This window comes from Genypterus blacodes, unplaced genomic scaffold, assembly GCF_046128005.1.
Source record: "Genypterus blacodes isolate CSIRO-AG114 ecotype Tasmania unplaced genomic scaffold, CSIRO-AGI_Gbla_v1 ptg000061l_1, whole genome shotgun sequence".
Classification (NCBI taxonomy): domain Eukaryota; kingdom Metazoa; phylum Chordata; class Actinopteri; order Ophidiiformes; family Ophidiidae; genus Genypterus; species Genypterus blacodes.
This window is the reverse complement of record NW_027466873.1, coordinates 1,071,750-1,099,234: the sequence shown is the minus strand read 5'-3', so window position 1 is coordinate 1,099,234 and position 27,485 is coordinate 1,071,750. Positions and strand designations below refer to the sequence as shown.

General features: G+C 41.1%; 1 protein-coding gene across 1 annotated transcript in view; it reads left to right on the top strand.

Annotated features, from left to right (window-relative positions):
- The window catches only part of grid2 (glutamate receptor, ionotropic, delta 2), a 351,200-nt gene that overhangs the window by 201,677 nt on the left and 122,038 nt on the right, over positions 1-27,485 (top strand). Inside the window, exon 4 of the mRNA XM_076154034.1 lies at positions 9,188-9,393. Coding sequence (XP_076010149.1) covers positions 9,188-9,393 — 206 coding nt within the window. The remainder of the gene's footprint in view (positions 1-9,187; positions 9,394-27,485) is intronic.

The following is a 27,485-nucleotide window of genomic DNA, read 5'->3' as shown; positions in this document are numbered from 1 at the left end:
TGAGTCAGCCCGTAACCTGTACGCCTTCACCAAATCCAGCTCTGCAGATACTGGTGAATCAGGCAAAGCCCTGAGAGAGGGAAGGCCAGCAATTACAATTTGCAACACACTCAGATTTGTTTCATGACAGCTCACAATAAAGAGATGTTGGATGGATAGAAGGCATTTTAAACTTTGCCGCAGTAAATTGTAAATATTTATACATACAGTATACAGCCATGATTCATAGTTGCTAAATCTGGTGTAGTCAATTTAAAATGGTTAGATAACAATCATTCTGTTACACAAAAACAATTATTTGGGGTGCAAACCTCCGTTACATACCAACAACTTCAACTATCAACTTACCTGATAGGAAAAATTTTTACACATACGTCAATTTCGCCCAAATTTATTCTGAAGACCGACTTTTCCACCAAGGTAGACCAAGGTAGACTATAGTCCCAACATTTTTCCCTATGAGTGATTGGGAAACTCCCACACATTTACACAAACACACAGTTCCTCCAGTTTCACCCCTAAAACCCCTCCATCCCCTCTGTGCTCTGTGACCACTGATTCAGCACATATGTCCTTTGCATTTTGGCTGTGAGCTTCTCTCTACCACAGAAGGCCCTTTAAAGATATCACCATTGTTCCCTAAAGGCCTCGCATCCCGCTCAAGAAGAAAGGGGATAGAGTAAGAGAGCATGAGAGAGAGAGAGAGAAAACGAGAGGGAGAGAGAGAGAGAGAGAGAGAGAGAGAGAGAGAGAGAAAGGTAGAAAGAGATGGAGATAGAGGGAGAATTCTGGCCTTTTAAGAAGATAGCAGTATTCCCAAAAGGACTTGTCTCAGTGCAAGGAGAGTTCTTCAGAGAACAGACAGTCAAGTGTGTTCTCTCAAATGAAGCATGGTGCTACTGTCCAAGTCCTTATTTTCAGCACTACTGGTGTGTTCCAGACACAGAGAACACATGTTTTCTCTGAATTATCTGTCCTTTTCCCACTTATTGCGTCTCCTCTCCAGCTATCTTCCTTCCTCTTCAGTGTCCCACACCTATAACTTATAACACATTCATCAGGCTTCTTGTTTCCACAATTTATAAAATGAATTTTATAAAATATGAGTGACAAGCCGTTTGGGACATTGTTGATGATCCAAAATGAACTACAGCAGGACAATACTCTGTTTTGCAAATGTGGCGAGTACCACTTGTTGCTAATAACATTGTTGACATTAAGATGATTTGTTTAGTTTTGCTTTTAGCCAATGAAAAGAGGGACTCAGGTAGAGCAGAAAAAGGTTACAGGCAAACGAAAGAGCTGCTGAAAGTGTGACGCTTATTAAGTTGTCAGTCCTCTCTCAGGAAAATAACAATACAATTGCTGGTATTCAGATTAAATGTATTGGGGTGGGGGGGTGAAGAGCGACATTCAAAGGACATCCCATTAACAGAGGTGGATGTTGCACTTTCAAAGCTGATGTTCCACATGAGGAGCAATAATTAGGCGAAAAGTAAATTGTACCAATGTATTCTGTTTGACTCTCTCTTCTTTGCAGTTGGAGTTCTGCCAAAATTCCCTCTGCTCAAGACTTTAGCTGGAACTTGGGGGGGAGCGTGTGAAAGGAAATGTTTTTCATACGCTATTTCAATATTAAAATCCCATCCCATGATGCAAAATGCTAATTTTAGCCACTTATCTTTTGGGGTCATTGTATGAGTCATGTAAGATGGGAAGCTTAATGTTGCATTTGGGGTGCCTCCCAGAGCAATCACAAAGCAATTTAGTCAAGCAAATCAAATAAAAATGGAAATTGGGGTATGCTTTCCATCTCTCTGTGGTCTTTATAAAGTATGTAAACATGTCAAACAGACTCATCTTATCTTACTACTATAACTGGAGAGTGCGTGTGTGTATGTACTTGTATGTCGATGACATGTTTGTTTGACTTGCCAAGGTGGGCAATGGCAGGAACATAGAGGGCAGTGTATGAAAGGGCACACTAGGAGATTTATTGCTGTCTTTGTTCTTGCTGTTGCAGTGTCAGGCAGTCAAATATTGGAGGACACTGCATTGGAAACGTAATCTGATTCAGAACAGAGAATTAACTGACTGGTTGTCATTATCTTTTTATATTGTCATTCTAGTCATCTCATGTCAGTGTAGATATGCAGACAGTTGTTACAGAGATGTTTTATTTTAAAAGATAGGCTACTTAAGGGAATAGGGGATTTGGTTTTAGCGATGATCTCTGGGGTTATACTCCCATCAAGGGATATGTCCTTGGGTCAATCCTTACTTAAGTATTATCACTTGCTTGAAACACAATGAAGCTGTAGTGATTTCATGTAAATTTAAACTGAGGTTTCATAGTGATCACATAATGAATAAGAATGGAAAATCTCCACACATTTTGTCCAAATATTATTAAAACAACATGTTATGTTATACTAGCAAAACCAACAGTCAAAGGCTATTCTGATAAGAGCTTTATAATAAAGAATATTCTGATAAGAGCTTTATTCGCCAATTAAGTTTACACTTAAAAGGAATTTGCTCTGGTCCTTGGTGCGTACATATAACATATAAAAAGACAACAAGAAACAACATTTAAAACAACATATAAAAACATATACAAGCAAATAATTAAATTAAAAACACACTAAATTAGATAAATTAACTAAATTGAATACTGTTGAATAAAGTGCTAAAAATGGTAGCAGTTCAGACATTGCATAGCTACATTCACATGGGCAGCAATACACCAATATGAGTTTGACTAAGACCATAAGTATAAATGATATGATCATATAATTAAATGCTGTGGCCTGATAAAGACCTTAATAAGCTTTCCAGGTCGATATTAGACAGACTACGCGAGCTGTTAGTGGTAATGTATCAACCGCTGTTCACCTGTTTGATTATGTTGGTTTCTGAAGCTATATTTATGTAGTTGATAACTAACTTCTTATTGACTACACATCAGGAACAGTGTATATGTGGAGAGGAAGAATTTCAAGTAGAATTAATGAGCCAAACCTTTGTGAAATGATCAGCCTTTTACAAGGAACTTTATTTTGGCCTCCAATGAAAGTGATGAGCTGTAAAACTTGAATAGAGGACATTGAGTGAGGGAGGAAGAAAAGTAAAGATGAGACCACAAAGACATGGATTAATTTTGAGGACGTTTATAGAGGAGACCGAGACCAAAGTTTCAAGATGATGAAAAGGCTGATGAATAAATACTTGGATACATACATAGATGAATAGTTGATTAGAAAGTAATCAAGAAGTTCCCACTGAACACACAACTTTTAAGTGGATGGATGAAAAATAAACTGAAAATGCTATAATCCATTTTCAAGTGCCAACTATGCCCAAAGCACAGAAGTAGCCCCGTGAACCAAAGCCGAGAAAAATCTGGGATATTTCACAATGAAAGAGGACTTAGAGGTACGCAAACAAACAGGAACACTGGTGAGCAAAAGAGGCAAACGCCACAAATCTAAAAGGTTTATAAAGGGAGGTCAGGCACTTCTTTATCTCATCTAGACTTCAGAGAGATAAACAGAAAGGGAGATGAAAGACTGTGAATGAATATGAGAAGAAAACAAAAACGCTAAAGTAGCAATGGATAGGGATGCATATCTGAGGCCAGATTTTGTAGAAATCAGGTACGCCATTAAAAAAAAAGGCATGCAAAAAGGCATGACCTCAGACTAGTGGTGTGTATCCTTTGAGGACACTTCAGGTGAACTGTAGCTGGCAGTGAATGGAGTTAGAGAGATGGCAAAAAAAGAGACTAAGAGACAGACTCAAAGCAGTGTAAGGGGAGATATGAAGGAGAATTTAACAGCATACAGAATATGGCGGCAGAGCAGACTAGCCAGGAAAACATTTACAGTATGTAAGCCAAAACCTTAAAGTTTCTACAGACAAGACAGATGATACCCTGAAGGTCTGGATCTTTGGTAGACAGATGTTTGTTAGTTGCCAAGACTCAAAGAGGCCAACAATAGAAAAAAAGAGAAGAGAGGATTAACGCCAAATAAGATGGAGAAGTTAAGAGATGGGAAAGCTATGTCAAACTGACACCACAACATACACTTGTGTTTTCCATGTGTTTTAATTCTTGTAGGTGATTTGGGAACCCCAAAATAACAGAATGTGTGATTTGGAGCATGGTTGAGTTTGTCTGTCTAGACCTGTGATGGACTGGTGACCTTTCCAGGGTGTTCCCCTCATCTCGCCCAATAATCGCAGGAACAGGCAGCAACAGCAAAAGTTTATACAGTCCTTAGCTAGATGGGTGGATGGAAAGCAGTGCAACATCCCAGATCACATGCAAATGTGCTTTTTAACCCAGTTAATTAGTGAGAGACAACTGATAGGTGCAGTTCAGAGTGGGTGTGATAATAATGGAGCATGCGTGATTACTCATAGGGGAGCAGGAAATAAGTAAGGAACATATAAACAGACAAAGGACAGGGAAAGAAAATAGCAGATGAAGACAAGAGAGTGTAAGCATGTGGAGAGAGAAGCATAGATAATTTATGGTCCATGAAAGAAAAGAGGCCTTGTGTCTGGGGTTTGGGGGCGGTGGATTATGAGCCAGAGAAGATTTGAGGAGAAAGGGAAGGTGATGCACACCTAAAAGGTGCCAAGCTTTTCATACAGAGATGAGATCTAAGTGTTGGTTAAGCTCTCCATAGGGATGCGGCCAATAAAATGCCTGGGGCTTAGAAGAGGAGAGAGAGAGAAATAAAGCAGTAGAATGGACAGAGATGGGGACTTAGTTCTGAAGGAATAGAAGATTTACTGAGCAATAGGCAGGCAGACCGACAGCTGCTTAGGGCCTACAGCATTTTATTTTCTATATAAAGGTAAACTTCCTAAGTTTAGGTTCAGATCCCTGGGGCTGGGTACTTCAACATTACAGCATTTCAGGTGGGACTGAGGACAGAGATATCATTCTATGTGACTCAGGCCACATTCCTTTTTTTCCTTTTGAGAAGCAGCTCATATCTAAGAACATTTGCCTTTGAGCAACACAACAGTGAAAAGCCTGGGGCAGGGGTAAGGAGAATAGCCTTTCTGTAGAAAGACATAACATTAGGTGTTGTCGGACAGATAATGTCTTTATTAGGTAATATATAAATGAATTTAGAGTGAAAATAGTTTTTCTTCTTCCAATAATGCCTTCAAGTGAGGGTGTAGCGTAGTTGTGCATGAAAGGAACACCTACTTTCCCTTCATTAAGAATGTATTTTTTGAAGATCTTTGCACCCACCTTCCCCCCACCAGTATGACTGGTTTATAGATTTTATGCATAACACAACAGTTCTAGAATGGCCTTATCAGAACTAAACAAAAGTGGAGGTATACATGGAAAAGGATGGATTCTGCATTTGTACAGTTTCCCATGCATTGGGGTTTCTGCTGACTGCCATGTTAACAGTCATTTAGAGCCAACACATCCAAATTTAGAATGTGGAATGGGTGGTTGATCATCTTCCTCTAGAACTCATTGTTGAAGCTTGAGAGAGCTGTCAACCAAGATATGCATGCCCCAAATCCGCTATCTTAGTCCAATGATTTTGCAGAAAGCAGATAAATCTACGTAAACATATATAAAACTCAGGTTTTGTCGCTGGTTTCAGAATGAAAGCTGAGAATCTAAACCAATGCTTAGTGCTGGATTTCTCATAGATCATCTCTTTCTAACACCAGTACCGACAGGCATCAACATTCCCAGATATATTTCTAAAAAAAAGTTACTAAACCAAGCTTTTAATGCTTGGGCAGCAGAAGGGAGTCTTATAAAGAGCTGGAGGGAGGGGATGGAGATAGGCCTTTAAATTCACATGCAGGGGTTCTCTGCAGGAGGAAAGATTTTGCAAATGAAGCATAGAGACTGGGAAAAGGAGAGCGGGGAATTGGGAGTCTCTGACAGACAAGCAGGGAGTTACAGAGGCTGAATCTCATTTGCAGATGTTTGATGTTTCCGCCTTACTCCACACTCAGGGGATCCCCATGTAATACTGAGATGTGTTAACATCCTTTCGGAGTGTTGGGCCATTTCATTATTTCCCAAAGTAGAGTTCACAACAGTGTTTCCGCTGTCACCATCCATCCTCAGGTCAAGACTCCAGCTATGTTTTGTTTAATTCCTATTCCCCTTTATTCTTTAGCAATTAATATTACTTGAATATTTAATATCCACTTGGCTCATGGTAAATTTGAAATGAGGAGGACAGTTAATTCTTGATATTATCTGAGTAGCCACCATTTTATTGTGTTCCCCTAGACAAGATTCCTGATTTTATACCTGTCCAGTGTCCACTCATCTGTGTTTGCTTAGATTCCACAAGTGTCACTTCAGTCCATGGACGTAACATAACTGACCCTCCTCCCTGAGTGCCAGTGAGCATACGCACTGATCTGTGATTCATCCAGAAAGAACAGAAAGCAAGCACAGGGGGCAGGGAGCTTTCAGATGAAAGCCAGGAGAAGACAGAGGAGTGAGGGGACGGCAAGCGGGGGAAAACGGAGAGTAGATTTTTTTTTTAACACAGACTGAGTACCACTGAGCTTGGGAACATGCAGGTGAAATCCCTGCGTGCTGTTGGCTGCTACACTACATTAACTCTAGCTTTCACTTTGAGACAGGGACTTGGAGAATAGATGGGGTAGAGGGAGAAGGAAGGAGCTCTGGTAAATGGAGAAAGTGACACAGAAAACTGAACCATACAAACAAGCCACTGCAAAGGTTTTACTCTTGTGGGGAATTATGGGAACTGTTCCAACTTGTTGAGTTTTCTTTGCAAAATGGGTTTACTCATGCAGCATCTCAAACATTTCAAAGAAGATAATAAAATGCGCATTGGGAATATAAATGTTTTGCATACATATTGTTGAACTTAGTCATCTATTGCACTTGACTTGTAATTCAGAACGCATGACATTTTTGAACCAACACAGGGTTGTACTGAAATTGTATTTATTCAATATAAAACATTTGTGCTGATACTGCAGTGGGGAATACAATCATTTGTTTGATAAGGCTGAAGAGGTCTGGGACTGTGCCGATGTGCAATATGTGTTGGAAAGACTGTCAGTGAAGTGACAGCACTTGGGGTGATCATGGTATTAATGGACCAGTACTGTCTCTCAGAGGACCGGTTTTCAAACAGATGGTTGCCTGGTTGGGCAAGGTTACCTGCCTTTTTATCGTCCATAGTGTCCTGAAGCTTCCTGATAGAAACCAGCTTGACGATCAATGATCCGCTCAGTAGTGGAGAGTGGTACAGACTGCAGCTTTGTCCTGTTAATGTAAACTTTGACGGAGGGATTGTGGGGGGCTTTGACTATTAATGTGTCAAACTAGAAAGTGCAGTTCCATAAGAAATTGCCATAACAGCATTTTGTTATTCCCACTCTCCGCTGTGTTTGCTGACATCTGGTCATAGAACTTTCCCTCAGACAGCTTGTTGCAAATTGTAACTAGAGGTCATAGGCTAAGCCAGACTGCCCTTGTATGGGGTCGATGTGATTTCTCACATAATTTTGAACATTAATATTCCAATCCATGCAAGTTTAGTATTTGGATTTCCATTCTTTCTTGATAGGGGAGAGAGAAGGGGGGGGGGGGGCGGGTTTAGATCTCTGCAGAGTGAAGAACAGCAAATGGATCAGCCACACAACCTGTCCTCTAAGCCAGGGTAGAAAATGGATTGATGATGGCAAATAAAGCTTGACGAGCCAGTCCTTCAGCACGACAGCAGACAGAGAGAATAGCTGACAGAAAGACAGACAGACAGACTATCAGGTACAAAATAGCCGATAACACAGTCAGGAAAACCAGGTAGAAAAAACTAATTACTGACCAAACAGAAAATGGGCTACGGAAACGTACGCAGAAAGATAAGTGCAAATATTGAAATTAGACAGCAAGAATTAACATTATCAACAGGAATACATTTCATAATCACATAACGTGCTCTCTCTCTCATCATTTTCACAAACATTTCAAGAATTACACTTAACATGATTTTACCAGTGCATTTGTATTTGTGAACATGCACGTGTGTGTGTGTGTGTGTGTGTGTGTGTGTGTGTGTGTGTGTGTGTGTGTGTGTGTGTGTGTGTACCTTACATATCCATTTGTCTGAATATCTGTCCACATACAATATGAGCGTTTGTACTTTGCTTTACAACTGGTTTGCATTACATGGCCTTTTGGGAGATCCAGCAATGATGAGCTATGATGATTACACTGCCCACAATAATGTTGTTGCTGTTATAAGACTTCAGTGGCTTGATAATGTTGTCCATGAGATCGTGTTAGGGATGATGGTAGATTGTGTGGGTGTGACATCTGATTTACAAACACTGTCCAGTCCAGTCCAAGATTTTCTGAACTAGTATTCTGTGTAACATTGTTAGCAGCACCATTAACCATGCATGTGCCTTGGGTTGTCCTGTTTCTTGATTAATTGCATTCTAAATCAATGTCTTTCTGCGGTGTCTTTAATCTTCGCTGTTGTTAAATCTCCAAAATTTGGCGTGGATGCTATCACGCCAGTGCCCAAGCCCTCCAGGCCTTAACAAGTCTCATCAATCCACTTAATTGCTCAGTCACGACACTGGCAGTGACGGCAATGTCATCCATTGTCTTTATCAAATACATCATTAGGATGTTGCTTTTACACGCACACATCCACATCCACACGCCTCCTCTGACATCATTAGCAACATCCTCAGTGCCTTAATTTGCATTACCTTGACCTGAAGTGTAGCTCATTAAGAACAGAGGAGTCCAGTTTGAAAAAGTACTGTCACCAGCCCCCTAGTTTGTTATCACAGAAAAATAATCTCTTAATAGAGATAATTACTATGGGTTGGTACCTTAATCGAAAACTCTTAAGAGTGTCATGAGTTATTTGCACTCTGATCCATTAAAAACACTGTAGTGGAGTGGAGCTCAGTCCTTGTTGTTGAGCGCCTCGGCACTGCAATTTTCCTTGTCTCCTGGCTAATCCAAGTCTGGGAAGTATCAATTTGAGAATAAGTAAACATACCTTCAGATAATCAGCAGGGAGAGATGAAAAACCAAGATTCACTATGTTTATATCAAACCATGCAAACCAGGCACTTTTGCTTGTCATGTAGTGGGTCTGACTTTTCTGCGCCTATTTTTCAACAGATATCCGAGGTATTGAGGATTTCCTGGACCGGACCTCTCAGCAAGGCATGGATGTGTCCCTTCAGAAGGTTGAGTCTAACATCAACATGATGATCACCAGTCTGTTCAGGACCATGCGCGTGGAGGAGCTTCACCGCTACAGAGACACACTCCGTAGGGCTGTGCTGTTCATGAGCCCGGCCACTGCCAAGGCGTTCATCACTGAGGTAGGGAGCGTACAATTTAAGTTGTGTTTTTTTATGATGAACGTGAGTGGAAAATTTCTAGAGACAGGTTTACACACATGCACACACACTCACACTGAATTCACTCTGCAGAATATCTGACTTGTTTTCGCCCTCCTTTTTAAGTTATCCTGTGGGTTTTGTCTTGAACAGCCACACATATATTAAACATGTTCCCTAGCTCGTAGCCATTTAGCTGACTCGCCTAATGTCTGTGTGTCGCTCCCAATTAACCAAATCAGTTGAAATCTATAACAGCTTCGTTTCAAGTCCAATGTTTTATTCATGATCTCTTGAACATGGCACTCAGAAAAATTTACATTCGAGATAGGGAAGTACTCTCTCTCTCTCTCTCTCTCTCTCTCTCTCTCTCTCTCTCTCTCTCTCTCTCTCTCTCTCTCTCTCACAGACACATGCACACAGTTCCCCTCTTTTGTCCTCCTCCCCCCTCTTTCCCTGCAGAAGAGGACAACTTGGGGAGTTTTTCTTTCGCTCTTACACATAAATGATATGGGGGTCATGGTTGAAAGCAATACGCCCCAGTGTTGGTCATGAATTCATAATTTGAAGAGGCAGGATGAGCCTTAATCCCATGTGTCATGTTCTCATCTCAGTTTAATTAAAAGTGACCTCGGAAAGAGCAATCACAATCTAATTTGGTTGAAGGCGTGACAGAGACGGGTGAAAGATGTGCTGTATGTGTGTGTGTGTGTGTGTGTGTGTGTGTGTGCGTTCGTGCGTTCGTGCGTTCGTGGGTTCGTGCATTGATGCGTGCGTGCGTGCGTGCGTGCGTGCGTGCGTGCGTGCGTGCGTGCGTGCGTGCGTGCGTGCGTGCGTGCGTGTGTGCGTGTGTGCGTGCGCGAATTTATGTATATGACCCTTCAGGTACCTTAGTGCATTTTGTTTGTGCAGATTTGTGGAAACACACTGTTTTGTGCTGGTTGGAGGACTTTCACCATCTGTCCCAAGGTCTAGTTACACCATGGTAACCATGATTTATGCAGCCCTGTCTCAATGCAAGTACAATTTTTAGCTCAGAATATTCAGAATAATGATTTTATCCGACTAATTAAGTGTGTGTGTAGTGCAGTGAACAATCATTCTGGACTTAGCCCAGATTCAACAGTTGTCCAAATCACAAGTAGAGAAGCATCTTTTATTCATAATTAAAAGGTTTTGTGTCAAACATTACATTAGGCACAGTGAGATGTACATCTCATAGCACAAAATAACAGTAATACTGTGCACAGGATAAACACTAGTTATTGATCAATAGCAGCGACACGGTGGTTACTTTCTTAGCAACTCCTGACCCCTATTCTGTTCTCTAAGGAAGCTCATTAAGTGGCATAATGGAATATAATTCTTAAGCCAAACAAGGCAACACCCAGCACACAGTATTGATGTAGATGAAAGTCTACTTCTCATTGCTGTGGGGTTTCTCTTGGATCTCTGCTGTAATTATCATTACTTTTACAGTATGATCAATATAATATCTATTATTTTGGGCTCTCGCAGGTTTTTCTAATCAGTAAGACAAAATGTTTTACTAAAGCAAAAACTGCTTTAGTCATTCAAAATTGCCTAGCTTCACTGCCAGGCAAATCTAGGCTAAGCAGAGTACAGTCATTATCCGTGTCCTTTTCCACTTAAGCTTGCTGACCTTCCCCCAAACAACTCAGTGGCCACTGTATTTTTAAATATAAAACAAGGCCTCTGATAAAGAATAGGAGAGTATTAAGTGCAGTCCCTGAAGAAACTGCATGCTATGATTGCCACAATCAAAGCCAACTCTTCTTCACGTTATCACTCCCTTTGCTGATTTGCAATCCAAACGTACCTGCTGATTGCTTCGCAGCAATGACAGCATTGTAGTTTGATTGCTTTGTACCTACCTATCAAAGATCTACAACCAGTCTGCCTCACCCTTGCCAGGTGAAGGCCCGTGATTGACCGAAACCATACCCCAACGTCACTGAACACAGGTCTGTGATTGGCCAAGCCGCTCACTATATCATTGACTTTGTCTCTTTCCTTGACATTGTGGAAAAATGGGAATGGAGGCCTGTGATTGCCAGAGCCAAATACCTATTATACAATATGGAAATGTCAGACACCGTTTTAATGTGTGAGTGGAACCCAAATTAGCTTTTTAGAGTTTCTCTCTCTCCTTTGGGAAGGTTGGCAAAGCAGTCATTTAATCTAATTTAGTCAGACATCAAGAGGAGAGGATTTTCTAAGATGAAGTGTTGGGAGATGGCTCATGGATAAGATTGATGATCGCATATTTTCTTGTCCCTGGCATGGTGATGAAAATGGGTGGAGGTGGGGCTGGGCTGGGGTGGTGTAGGGGGTTCTGTGGGGGTGGCACACAGATACAGGGACTTTGGGCCGGCACAGGCATGCAGAGAGACATGTCCAGACTAAGATTACTGGGACCCTGTCTTTTTTGAATGTTTTTTTTGTAGTTATTTGTGATGCTGATAGTCACAGAAAGCACCAGATGCATTAGGCACTGGTGTTGGATGGGAACTGAAAGCCATTGTAAAGTTATAATGCAAGGTATGCAACACTGAGATTATGGTAGCGGAAGGAAGACCATAAGGAAGCAAGCGCGATGAAGAAAGTGAGGAAGTAAAATATAAGTGAACAAGAGGAGGAAGGAGGAATGTGTTTGTGGTTAAGTAATGGAAGCAAGGATGGAACAAAGGGTTGCTAAGTGTTGTGATGCATCCCTGATTTGAGTTATCATAAGCCTGTTGGTTTGGGTCTTCCTTATTGTGATGTCAGTGTGAGTTTCTGTCCTGAGTTACAGTGATTTCTGGCTTTTATGTCCTTGTTGTGATTTGAGCCCAGCACTGTGCTGCATCTCCTGGTTTTATCAGAATGTATTCCGCCATGTGCATCTCTGCGTCCCACCACACTAAAACAGAGACACAAAATCAAAATGCAAGCATGCTTATTCAATTTTCTGCATTATTTAACATCTGTCTTGCTCTGCTGCCTTTTTCCAGTCTAGCACACACACGTGAGTGTAACAGCCAACAAGACTCATACATTTCTGCACGTTTCCCTTTTCCAGCCATCTCAAAGAAACATGTTTGCCTTGGAACTTCAGGTTGTTAGGGTATATATATATGACCTATGAATTTTGAAAACCATTAAAACTGGAGCTTTAAGGCAACTGCAACAAACAGTTAAACACTAAATCAGAGGAAATCATGTAGCAGTGGTAGAGTGTGCGTAATTACTGTTTATATGAATACATAATCACGTTCTCACAATGAATTATACATAAAACATAAACACAGTGGAAATGTCACGTATACACTGAAGGTGCACCTGCATACATACAGATGTATGGATTTACTATATTTTTACTATATTTATTTAGTACTGCCAACTGCTGTTTCCTCTAAGTGTGTTGCTGATTGCGGGTTGGGGGATTGCAGGGATGCAGGTTGGGGGATTGCAGGAAATATGGCAGTAATTGGTAATATAATAATAATATGGTATTAATTATATGGTAATGGCGATGGCAGAAGAAATGTTTCCTGCTATAGAGAAGTATACCTTGCTTAATAGTTTAGCTGTACCATTGAAAGCAGGGTGGTGTCTGGGCTTACAGGCCTGATGAGCCTCTTTTCTTCCTTCAGTGGACTTGGTATCAGTGTCACTCTGTTGTAGTTTTGTTTTCTATTTTTGCTTCACCCATCCATACACACATAAACACTCAACATAACTACAATACTCACTGTCTTTAAGCTACTCTTGTTTTTAAATTAAATGAGCTGGGGTGAGCAGCAGGGCATCATAGCAACAGCAAGTCTCAGTGGCATAAGTATCAGTGGCATTGATAGACGTGTGTGCACATCCCTGACTATGTTGAGAGAGTGTTAGCTGCAGGAATTTAAAAGACCAGAATTTCTCCAAGTTGCATTCCTTTAGGATCGTTCGTGTTACCATAGTTACACTTTTTCTCCACACGTGTAGTGTAAGAAGCAGGATGGATCACTTTGATCACCAAACATAGACTGAGATGGTACCAAGCCCTGATGTTTCTGTCCTCTGGTGTTTGGAATAGCCCAGATAAGCATTTGGAACAACAAACCTGGCACTACTTTTACTCAGTGGGTGGAAACGTGTTGTTTCTGCCTGGGTGGGTGGCTACACTGGGAGACGTTGATGCTTAGAAAAGTTGGGTTGTTGTCATAGCTTCAGGATTGTACTTGCCCGTCTCTCTCTCTCTCTCTGAGTGATACGCAGTATTTCAAAAATATTTTGCCAATAAAACTTTTTTTTCCCATTTGCATTTCCATTTCTGTTTACCAGTGTATCCAATTAAAGTCAGCAAGTCAACATCACTCTTTCCCTTTGGAGCAACATTAACATCCTCCTACGCCTACATCAGAAAAATTGTTAAAACAGATAAAATTACTTATTTGATAAGTAGCATCCAGTTTGTGTGAAAGCTCACATGATTTTAAGTGATATTCTCCAAAAACATGACTTTTCGCACCAGGGTCATATGTTTAATACATTCTCTAAATTTTAATGTAACAACACTATTTTTTTATGTCTTTAAACCATTCCGGCTTTGGTCATTAATTGCACTTCCCATTGTGGGCAACATTGTTTAAAAAGTGTTTGCTGTGCACTCATTTGGTCTCTCTCTCTCTCTCTCTCTCTCTCTCTCTCTCTCTCTCTCTCTCTCTCTCTCTCTCTCTCTCTCTCTCTCTCTCTCTCTCCTCTCTGCCCCGCCCACCCACCCCTTTATGTTCTCGCGACTCTTCCCTTTCAGACATTTGTCTCTCGTTCTTCCTTTGATATCAGCCTGTCTCTTTCAACAGCGATTTGCTTCTTGTACCGAACCTTTCACTCTTGATTATCTTTGTTCCGTCTCTAATCTATGCACTTGTTTTTGACCTTTGTCTCTCTCTCTCTACGCCTCGGTTGAATCGGTTGTTTTGGTCACACACTCATTATAAGGTTTCATACCTTTGTAGTTGCACACACCCAAACACCACATCTTCACATTATGCAAATTCATCAACACCGACTCATAAAATGTAAGGTCAACTGCGCGCTAGAGAATGGGATTTGTGGTCAGAGGTCATTTTGATATCTCTCAGAGCTGTACATTATTTTCATAACCTTGGATGACTTTATACGAGTGTGCTGCCTAACCGGGTGTAATTTACAAGAGGGTTATAAACCTCTCATTATATATTATGGGACTACTTAAGCTTTGTAAATTGAATAAATTTCACACCACAATACCACGTTAAAAATAACCACTATAGTTTAAAGGATGGTATTAAACCTTTTACCTCACCCTTTATATGATACTGTAGCTAGAGTTACTGGTTGGACGACTGCTTTACATGCAGAAATATGCAGTTATATCAAATATGACACGATAAAAGATGCTAAAAAGATGCTAATGTGACATCAACAATGTCCAAAAATACAGTACCAAACATCCAAACATCATAATTCAGCTAATGTATCCAAATGTCATAATTAAGGGAAAACAAGTGGGATGTCATCTGTGCTGAACTTATAAATATCTAATTATTCAGTGTTAATGTGTCCTTACACGTTATTCCCCTGTAATATTTGAAATAGTTTCCCTACTGTTAAAACATTTACTTACTCTACTTTAAGGCACCACTACTGAATAAAACTGCACATTATGTATCTTGAGAGACATACTGGTCATCACAATTATGTTCCTCCACATTTTCTAAAGCAACTTAAAAAGAGAAGCTTGGTCACTTTATATCGCCAAATACTGGTTGCCATATATTTTAATGTCCATTAGGAAAAGAACACTTACTTGTGCACTAAGCCACATTGTTTGAGTAATAATGTAATTTCTTGTAGCACATTTCTGGTCATAACTCCATGTGCTTCTTGTCCCATGCAGATGGTTTTTGTTGGCCCTAGACGATTTTCATACTCACTACCTCATCATTTTAAATGCATTTAATTTGTTCCCGAAATTCACTTAGATTAGTAAGTTTCTAATGGGGCCTTAAATCAGATGTGATTGTGTGCTGCTCCACTGCTATTGTTGAATATGTATTTTCCACATCAACAACCCTGTGCATGTATTTTCCACAATTTATAATGAATTATCACCGCCTCAGTTTGGTCCCTAGAGTCAATTCATGTGGCAAATAATAGAATAGAATAGAATAGAATAGAATAGAATAGAATAGAAAAGAAAAGAAAAGAAAAGAAAAGAAAAGAAAAGAAATGAAAAGAAAAGAAAAGAATAAAAGAAAACTATTTTTACAAAACCGTTCTATCTATTTATATATCTATATGATGTCCTTATTTTCCAGATATTTGGATGCTTAATACCTCCTTTACTATGCTACCCAATGCTATATTCTGATTAAATCACTATGCTGTGTAGACTGACTGATCATTGTTAATTGTGAGAAGTAAAGTTATTCAATTAACTGTCAGTTACAAATTCTAACAAGGTCACATTTGATAAATGTAGCTGAAATTTAGCAGAAATTTGGCTGAATTTAATCTTGCTCTGCTTTTCTCCACTCCCTCATTTGTGTACTGAAACATAAGAGCCAACATTTCTGTCATCCTGTCTCTATGCGGTAATGCTTTCAATCAGCATTTCACACAGTTGGAGAGCACTGGCTTTGGCTGTGTGTGGTCTGAATCATGAATTGATGTGGGTGTGTGATTGAAAATGGAACTGAGGAGATGATGGGGTGAAGGTGGACAGGAAGGTACTTAAGTTAATTCTAGAGGAGGAAATTTGAAGTGTAAATGCTTCATCTGAAATGCCTGTAACTTCCTGTTACTTCCCATCGCCCCCCCACCACCTCCTGCATTGATTGGCCAAATGTCTTGCTGTGAAAGTGGATTGGCTTTAATTGCTCTATCAAGCTGTCTGTCTCTGTGTCCACCCTCCACGGAGACAACTAAAAGTAAAACATGCACTCCTATATTCCCGCTCATATCCTGTTTCTAATCACACAGAACAAACAGAATACAGACCTCTGATGAAGATAACATAAAGGAAACTATCTACATCATCGTGCATGTATTAAGGTTGCGGATACTCATTATAGTCTTGTTAAGTTTACACGTGCCACAACTATGGCACCTGCACATTTCAGCTGTGTGAATCAGTCAGTCCCCATTCACACATGCTGTATATGGCAGCATAATGATGCGATGGTTCCAGCATGGGGTCATGTTTGAATGAGTGTCCCCAGCTATATCCCACCTCAAGACCAAGTAACGATGCTGGGATAATGCTGGCAGGGGTTACGCCCCTCTGACGAATGACGCTTTCAGGTGGAGCGCGCCAACTAATCACAAGACACCCTGCAGGAAAATTGGAGTTGCTGTTGTTAGGAGTTGTATTTTATTTCAAGAATGGCTGCAATTGTGTAGGTATTCCGTCTCCAACACAGTCCAGCAAATGTTATGTAGGAAAAGATGGAAGATGGGAAGCAAGAATGAAAAACAACATGTGGCCCAGGGCTAATGGTTGTGTGTGTGTGTGTGTGTGTGTGTGTGTGTGTGTGTGTGTGTGTGTGTCTGTCTGTGTGTGTGTGTGTGTGTGTGTGTGTGTAAAAAGCAAGGAAAAAGGAAAGTCTCATTACAAACTCTAATGCCTACATCACCTCTCTTACAGAGGATGGGTTGTTAGTTTGTTTAGGAGTTACAGCTTAGGGTGCTTTCACATGAACATGGTGACAGAGTGAAACTGCTAAAGCAATGAATTTCCCATCTGCTACTATACAAATTTACTTTATGCTTTAGAGTTTATCTCCAATTCATGCTCACAGGCTTGGCTCAGGCCAACCTGACTTTGCCTTTTTTATCTGTTCCTCTACAGCTTGCAAAGGAAAAACGCAATCCAGAAGGGCAAGGTGGTGAGGACGGATAGTTAAAGAGACATAAAGCAAATGATATGGAGTGTGAAGGATGAACATTTAAAGACAATGGATGGGAAAGAATGTAAAGAGAGAGGGTTAAATATGGGGAAGAAAGAAGTAGAGGAAGCAAGAGGCCCTTTACTAGAGAAAGCAGTTAGTGTAAAAAAGGAAAATAACCAATGAAAGAACACACACACGAGCAATTTTGTCTTCCAGTTTCCAAAAGTGAATTGTTATAAGTTGGTGTTTAAGTGATTCTGTCTGTGTAAAGTCCCATCATCACACTCCAGTCAATAATTCTTACACTTTACTTTTCATACACTTTTGCAAAAAAAAAGAATCACGTTACTATAAAAGCAGAAAAGGCGGCAGTGCTACAGGTTGATATTTAAAGCTTAGGTGTCACTGTGTGAACTCACAGGGATACGAGTTTAAAGGGTGAATAAACCAACACCTCACACAACACACCCTGCCGCCACTGCTGATCTGTGAGATTCCCATCTGAAATACTGAAGAGGAAGATCAGCTGCTTACAGTAGAGTATATGAAAATGACCTCCACACACACTGACCTCAAATATCTAACACCCACACACAAACACCTATGGAGGGAGAGAGAGAGATAGCATCCCTCACCCTCCACTTTTCTTCGCAGTTAAAAGGCCACTTGAAGGGCTTGGCTTTAGCGCTGTCCTTGAACTTTATCACCACACAGAGATGGCATTATGTTCTTATCTCAACAGACAGGGTGTGTGTGTGTGTGTGTGTGTGTGTGTGTGTGTGTGTGTGTGTTATGAGTGAGGACATTAAGGTTTTATCTGCGCTCAAGGAGCTGGAAACACAACGATTACAGTGCATTACTTTTGAAAAGACTGTAAGGTTGGCTGTCAGGTTGGCGGCACATTTAAGGTCAGAGCTATTGACTGGTGCCATACAGGCTCTAATGGGGATGCCAGGAAGTACTTAAGAGATGATACAGATTTGTGTTTGTATGTGTGTGTGTATGTGTGTGTGCGTGTGTATGTACTGTATATATATTTACACACACAGTATACACACACACACACACACACACACACACACACACACACACACGAGAGGGAGAGAAAGCGATGAAAGTGGGTTGAAAAATTAAATGCCGTCTCCCTCCTCTCCTCCCTTCTTATTGGGCGTGCTGCTTTGATTGCAGAGCGCGTGTTGTGGTTTGGGGCTGTTGCATCCCCTGGTAATTCCTGCACTCAATTCTTAATGGGATTTATGCTATTGGAGATGTATAAGATGTGAAATTGGAATTGTCTTTGGTAAAAGAGAGGGAAATCAGAGAGCGGCCACAGAATGGAACGGGGAGATTGGAGCCCAAACACAATAAAAAGGGGGTTTATGTAATGAGAGAGAGAGAGTGAGCCAGGCGGGGAAAGTGCAGCTGAGACTGCCATAAAAGGGAGACAGGAGGAGAAGAGGGATAAAAGCAAGACGTCTTTGAACAGGAGTTACCCCGAGCACCTGGCCGTGAAGCAGAAGACATTTCTTTATTGTGCACACGTGTCTGGACACAACCATTCCTGTAAGAATCTGACAGCGACGTCCATCGGTGAAATGTGTTTTCATGTTGTGCGATAACTGCAGCTGGAAGAACAAAAACTGCGAGTTGGCGTCTCGTAATTACTACAATTTCATATTGAAAGGATTTCCTCAGGTGTAAGAAGAAGCACTGTTGTTCTGTAAAATGTTACATTTACAAAACCAAGCTCGGTTTTGCACACGACCCCAACACGCCGGACCGTTCCTGTGTGTGTTTGCGATGCTGTGTCGGTATCTGACAGCGCATTTTGGCCTTGACTTTGGTCTCTGCTCCATTCATCCTTCCATTCATTGTTTGTTTAGGAGTGTATCTGCGACATTGGAGAAAACCTTGATTTTTGAGTCGACGCTCTTTGCGGCAGCCATCTCATCTCTATTTGTTCCCTTTTTCTCACTTTCTATCCTTTCCTCTTTTCCCACTTGTTCCTCTTGTTCTGTATTCGCTGTTGTGTTCCCCTCAGACCCTTTATGTGGCTGGCTATGGTACTCGCCTGATAACATTGTTGATTTCTTCCTCTAATCCTTCCCAAATACTATCTCTCTCTCTCTCTCTCTCTCTCTCTCTCTCTCTCTCTCTCTCTCTCTCTCTCTCCCCCTCTCTCTCAAACTTAGTTGCCCCCCCTCCTCTGTCTGACAGAAGATAAGCCAAATAGAAGCACTCATTCACACACACATGCTCACCCTTGTACATGTACATCCACAATGCCACACGTCTCGCTCTCTCCTCACATCTCTTCTGTGTAACTGGCTCAAATACTTTCTCTCCCACAGGGGCAAACGCTCCGTTGGAAATAAAGGACTGAAGATAATCTGATAATTCTTGCTCTATTCTCAGCTTTATTTTGACTTTAGAGCACAACAACCTGCCGCTTGGATATGGCGCTGTACATTTGGCAATATATCTTAACCAGAATCCGTATTTATGAAGCATTTGTGCTGTAAATTTCACTGGGACTCATACTTCTAATAGTGGGATTGGTAGTTAATTATGAAGCTTCACACACTCAGCAAGGAGTGGAAGGTCTCCTTTAAAGTAAGTGACCTATTTTACAACCAGAAAATAAGATTAATGATGATATACTGTAGCTACGCATGTCATAAAAGCTTTTAAGAGATTTTTGCCAAAGATGATAAAAAAGGAAGTCACGTATTTGATAGCTGTTTTTTTCACCCGTACTTTATTTTTGCCAGTAACCTTTTATATAAGGCTTTTTATATACAACTTTAACAACAGTGATGGTTGAATAGCTGCTTTGGCAGAGCGTTGGTCTATGCAGCACAGTGCATTATACCCACAGCTCCAACTGTAAGGATCATACATCTATTGTCTCAGCAGTAAGGATTATCTGAGATTATCAATGTCTTAAAAGTGAAATGCCACTACCAATTTATGCAGCTTTATGCAGCTCAAAAATAAATGCTGCGTTACTGCCAACTAGAGACGAGAAGCTACTTGGATAAGTGAGGAAATACCTTCCAATCTCAACAATTAGCCCAGTTTCCTCATCTACTCATACAGGTTACTGTGATGTGAACCTTCTTAGATCTATTGATCTAAGAAGGTGATTGTAGTGGAGTGGGAGGTTACCTGTTAACTCCAATAATGGCAAAAAAAGCCAGAGGACCTTTATCTCAGGAACACTGAAAGGCTCTTTACAATACAATATCAATTACTTGAAATGGAATGAATTAGTTGTGTGAACCGAGGCTGTATTTCTCAGGGCCTTACGAAGGTTAAGGTCCTTTTAGCATTTGAAGTTCAGAGAATATTCTTAATAAACCGTTGAAATTGAAATAAATCGCGTGTCGGCCTCTGGTGTTCCCTTTCTGCAAAGCACGATTGAATAGTTTCTCACAGTGACAACGTCAGCATATGTTTCAACCCCGGAGACAACATCAGACTTGTAATTGAAGGCCATAACAGCTGTTACTCTCCACCACTTAGAGTTGGGTGTTCCCTTCACTCCTCAGTCAAACACCAACCCGTCACCCCGTGGTGCTGCTCCGACCTTGTTATTAGATGTAACTTCTTAATTAAGCTCATCTAACATGGTCGCGACGAACAACCTTAGCATTGACACGGATGATCCATATTCAATACGCAGCAAACACGTACATGCTGTATGTTTATTTTACCTATCAATCTCTCTCTCTCTCTCTCTCTCTCTCTCCCTCCCTCTCTCTCTCCCTCTCTCTCCCTCTTTCTCTCTCACGCACACACACACACACAATCTCTCAGTCAATCCCTCTTAGCCGAACCATGCCATCGACAATTGCAGCGGTGATGCGATCTGACATTTGAGGTCAGAGGTTAATCCATCAATTCACCTGTGTTCTGCTCTCTTTTGCTGTGTTTTCGTCTGCACTGATTTGACCCCCTGTAAGTCTGTGAGCACCAGACCACTTAGCAAGGCTTCCTCCTTGCCCCCCCCCCCCCCCCCCCCCCCCCCCCCCCCCCCCCCCCCCCCCCCCTCCAGTTGTTACAAAAAAATGTAAGAGACCTATAAAGAGATAAAGAAAATTAGTTTTCTATTATTTTGACTCATTCTGCTTTTAAAGTGAAACTCATATTGTGCATTTAATTAGATGGGACCGGTTGAAAATAGCGCTTTCCTCCAGTCCAACCCAGTTTTAGTAAACATTTAGCCATAAACTCATCCTCCTCATCATCATGCAGCGCACAGCGTCTCCATTAATGGGTTCATGGGACTCTCCCTCTCTCTCCCTCTCTCTCCTCCAGGAGCTCTGTGCACAAACAATGTCAAGATGCCGCTGTAGCTGGAAGAGGATTGTTTGTAATTGAGTGAAGAATGGTTTATGGCTAAAGCTTATTAAATGTTTTATGTTACCCGACAATGATGTTTACAGTAGATAATTTAAAAAGTATTTTGTAGTAGAGTGTTTCGTAATAATGAGGTCTGATTAAATATCCTTTAGATTTTTACACAAACAATTCATCATAAAACATTCATCATATCTTAGCAATATAGTATCTCCTTATTTATTGCACAGGCCGATACCATTAATGCAAAGATTTTTTTCGTGGAACAATACTCTTTGGAAGGAATATGGAAAACACACTCTTGCAAACTGAATGTAAATTGTGGTATTATGCAGTTATTGACTTAATGGATGGATGGACGGATATAATGTGGGGTATGGATATACATACTGAATGAATATGGGAAGTGAGAAATGTACTTTATTTGAAAAAAAAAACACACAGTTATGCCACAGGCACCCACACATGTACACCACACACACCCGCGCGCACACACACGCACACACACACACACACACACACACACACACACAGTTTACTCTAGACCGATCAAGACAGCAGATTCCATTTGTTCCAGCCATTGATCTGTTTATATCTAAATGTCAAGTTGCATATCATCATGTCTGCTAGTGTTTGGCTGATATGTATGCATGTGTGCGTGTGTGGGTGCGTGTGTGTGTGTTGTCTTGGGAAAGGCAGTGCCTGGGTCTGTGGCCCGATCAATAAGAGGCAAGACATTTTTACACACAAACTGTGGTCTGCGTGGACACACACACACACACACACATGCACACATACATGTTTGTGACAAGCCAAGGATGATGCATGTTGCTCTTGTTGCCCTTTGCCACATCGCTATCAAAGACCTTCGGCGTGCTCGCATTATATTACATGTCAGGAGAAAAGAGACAGAGGGGAGACACGGCCAGCAATAGAGAGAGAGAGAGAGAGAGAGAGAGAGAGAGAGAGAGAGAGAGAGAAGTGTATAGCTGCTGAGAAATGGCTGCTGAAAGGACAAAAAAAGTGAATGACCGTTGCTCCTTTTTCTTGTTTTTCATCAGAAAGTGAGTGATTGATCAATAATGCCGATGGTGTGCGTGGTGGGGTAGTGAGCGGGGCAAGACCTTGTCAAGATGAGGTTTGGTGGCTTTTGTATAGTGTGACAGCTCTGAATGTGGAAGAGTGGGTATCTGACACACACACACTCTCACACACACAGAGAGCTGTAAAAAAAGAGGCCTCATCAAACAGACTTTTGCAAACATATTTACGCCTACAACGATATGCGTAAAAACACCCTTTTTTCTTTATCTCTCCACATTTACTTACTTGAAAATGAATCAAAACTTTCCAAACTAAAACTCTTGCGGGTGTGTTTTCTGTCTTTTAATGGATTCCTTAATCAAATGCCCTTTGATGGAGGCATCCAAATCAATCCCCGAGCACTTAAATCAAAATGTGTGCCATTATTCCACATTAACTGCATACATTTTGTGCCTTGGTAGCTCCAACGAAGCCCAAATTCTATATTGAATGTATTAGTAATGAAAGTAAGGTTTACTGAACCGTCATTTTTCAAAATAAGACTTTTGAAGGATATTACTGCAAAGCTTGTAGCAATCTGACCCTGATCCTTTGACATCCATCTTGACAGACCGTTTGACTGTCACTTTAAAAGCGCTACAGCCATCTCCTCTTGTAGAAGTATGCATTGAATTTAAGGCGGGGGATCATTTTAATGAGGCTGGACAGAAAGTGTCAAGATGGCCACTCTTCCTTACATCCATATCTAAATGCCTGGCCCCTCTAAAATTGACCTGATCATTGACAAAAAAGTGAGCTGCTAAAATCAAAGAGACACGCTGGTAACATCTCACTTGCTGCAGGAGGAAATGTGCAGTCAAACAAGTCAAAGACGAGTCAAAGTCAAAGGCAAGTGCTTTATATTCTTGAGCGTACGTGTATTTGCAGTGTTTGCCAAGAGTCTACAGGCAGGATGTCCTTTCTGCATCTTATATAAACACTGCCAAAACCCTCTGATACGCCATGTTACCTCCGATGACCACAAGTTTGCTCATCTCCTTGTACCAAACTATACCGGAAATGTGTTTCTAGTTTGAATCTCTATCTAACAGCAGATACATCCGATCAAATGTCTTTTGATGATTTGTTGTGGTATCCTTTTGTCTGCTGTCTGCTTTACAGACGATGTATAGATGGAAAACCGGAGAGCAGATGAGAAAGGAAACAAAAGCTTCTGGTCGACAGCCTCAGTAGTTAGTGTACTCACAGAAGGCAGGCCAGTGGAGTGTATGTGTTTGCTGCCAATAATCTGAACCTAGCCTCCCTGTGCCAAATGAATCCATAGAGTAAAGCGCTGCTGTACTGCATTGCTCTTCCTCCTTCACTTCATGACACACACAATCAAACATGCATTAGCTGCTCTGCGGGTGAGGCAGGTGACATTAAGCCTGAATGGCAGCAGTGACGTGCAGCCGTTATGAAGTACGGCGGGGAAAATGCCTTGGCGAGCGTGTGCTAAATGCTCAATGCATAAACAGAGAGGGGCCAGGGAGAAGTGAATGGATGTAAGAGTAATATGGAGGGAGTGTGTTGCGACATTTTAAAGTGTGTTACGACAGAAATGGAGTGATGTGCAAATGAGGCCCTGGGAAAAGTGAGGAGAGGGAAAGAATTCCATATGGAGGTGCAGGGGGTTGTGCAGCTCAGCAACAGATGAAGGTGAGTGTTTAAAGTGGGAACATGTGTGATTGTGTTTGAAGAAAGGGCCAGAGAGAGGCTAGCAGGGTGTGTTTAAGCAGGCAGGTGTGAAGAATAAGAATAACATCTCTGCTAATAAATGAATTGAAAAGCTTTTTACGACATGGAAGGACAAAGCTTGTCATAATAGATCAAACTTTTATGTAATGTGAACAAAGCAAAATGCTGCCAAAACCATGAGAGCAAAATGGATTAAGCCACAGTTTTGTCTTCAAAGGCTCTATTTCAGTTTGTTTGTTTTTTTTGGAAGAATTTGGACTAAAAAGCTAAATGCAAAGTGCTCCACAGAGCAGTTACACACTTAAGTTCTTCACACACTCATACATAATATATTTACATCTGATAAGCCTCTGTGACTCTTTTTTGTGTGTGTCCACTGTGAGGTTTTCCTTATTATCCTTCCACCTTACAAGCCTTCTGTTTGGATGCTGTTTGGATGAAAGCAAATTACTGAAAATGGCAATGGCATTTTACTTGAATGTAGTTTCCCATAACAGATATTTGCATCTATGCTATTTTGTGCCTCTTATAACAAAGAGTTAATTGTATTTTCCGGCTGTCTTGTATCTGGTCTGTGGAAACATGTGCACCTGACACACTAGACTGATTTGTTTACTTTTATTCGGGATGAATGCCTGCTGGCTCAGAGAAAACAGTTAATGGAACAATAGTAACAAAGTAGGCTTTTTAATGAGTACTCACAAATTGTTTTTATTAAGTGTTGAAACAATTAATCCTATAGTAGATAAAAGAAAATTAAAATGCAAGGGATGTTTGAACCCCTGTATTTTAAAATAAACTTTTTTTTGTTGCTTCTGTGTTGCACTAATAACTTTTTTGTCTCTGCCGTGCTCATGACATAAAGTAGATGTGTAGCCGAGGCAGCTGTAGCCACCACAGCTGAGCAGAGAAGAAAAGACAAGCGCTGACAGAAGCTCAAACTTTATGAATATAAAAATGAAAGGACGTCACTGCGGCGGTGACTCAGGAATTGCAGTACTTTCCTTTTTTACCTCTCTTAAAGCATTCAGACGGCACGAAGGGCTCAACATTATGATGATACCAGCAATCACACAGAAGCACCCTGAGACAGGGAACAACCTACCCACCCCCACACACACACATTTACACACATTCAGACACAGAAATACAAGTTGATAATAGTAATCAAACAGCAGACTTGGCAGGTTTTTGCCTGTGTCAGTGCCTGCAGAGACATAAAGTACAGGAATTAAAACGATTTTTCTTTGGACGTTGGCCACATTATGTCAGACACCATGTTGGATGTGGATCTGCTCACACACCACAAGCTTCTGTGAGCAGATTTCACCTTTTGTGAACCAAGTGCATTTTTACTTTCACAGCTTGTGCTCTCATATTTAAGTGTGAAACGTATATGTATGTTATACGTACTTTAGAGGCTAGGCTTTGAGCTGTTTGCTTGATTTGATGACAAATAGCGCTTGAAAATAAATTACACATTAGCTTTCAAGTAAGAGCACTTTATTAGCAATTAGCAATAGCAACACCCACTCTCAGTCTCAAACCTCCCCCCTTAATTGGTAAGTTAATGTCTATTTATGCATTTACATGCAAGATCAGATTAATTTGTAAACTCAAGTCAAGTTAGAAATGATTGAAAGTGGTTGGAGAGTATTCGCAAATGTGTATGGTTGATTCAACAGTTGTTATTTGTGCTTGGATGGGAGTTAGACTCTGCAATGTTTGTGCTTGGGGTTCTGGCAGTGATGAAAACAGCCAGCCGTGACTGATGTTGTATAAACTTTAAAGGATTAGAAATTAGTAGGCCAGACATAGATGTGCAGGATTAAAATTCAGCTGTGATATATGTATGAATGCGCTGAGCGGCTTCAAAAAGATCTGAATAGAGGTGTTGAGGTGTTTAGTCCGAAAGTGTGGACCCTGACCCAAACACACCCGTAGTAAACATACCTGAACCAGACATGCATATATAAATCTTCCAAAAAATAGAGACCAGACTCCAAAAGGGACCCGAGGACAGCTGGAGCCGCCCTGACATATACCCTAGTGATAATTGGACCTGATCTAAAATGCAGCCTTGACCTCAGATGAAAGTGAAAAGGAAATACCAACACTGGCAGCAGCACGATGCGCCGCAAATTCACAAGCAGCCTTCAAGTTCGTCCTTAAGTCGGCAAAGAAGTCTTCAGTTTTCTCCTGCACTTCACCTGAGGCGACGGTATGTTACCTCACCTGACCAGATTAGACCTGTTAGACCCAACTCAGGTCACATGTTTGGTCCTAATTTCAAGGAACCAAGTGGACCCACAAAGACCTGAATGACTGTATGATACCATGATGGCACTGAAGACGCCAAATGCAATAGGATTCCATACATTAATTGCTAACGCATAATGGAATTAGATTTTTCTCCTCAACAAAGGCGGAGAAAGTTTCAATAAGAAAATAAATGATCTATGTAAGGCTGTTGGTGAATATCGATGACGATCCAGCATCAATTTCAGTGAGAAGAACTAAAAACCCAAGAGGAAATAAGATTCAACTCTCAACTGAAGGGATGTTGGATAAATAATTTTCTGGGTTTACAAAGGTTTTCTTTTTCCTCAAGAAATGCAAGCACATGTGTGTGTGTGCGGCCTTGTGATCCATGACTTATACGTCAGTCAGTAGCAAACGCCGGCCGAATCGATGTCTTTCTCTCTGCTAGAATCCTTCAGGAGTGACAGGTAAACACAGGTCATTAAAGAATGAAATGGCCGTTGCAGTTACCTGTGATTACCGCGGACACTCTGCTGTATAATGCCAGCTCAATATAAGAACGCAGGGCGCTCGGCTTCACACTGTGTATGATGATGATTTTATTGACACAGACTTGATGGATTTGGACCAGGTTGCACAGCCGGTGTTTGTATGATCTAGAGAGCGAGAACCAAACAGAGACGTCGGTCAGAGGTGGGACAGATCTCTGCGGCCGCATCAAGAGAACAACGCCCTGGTGACTGACTT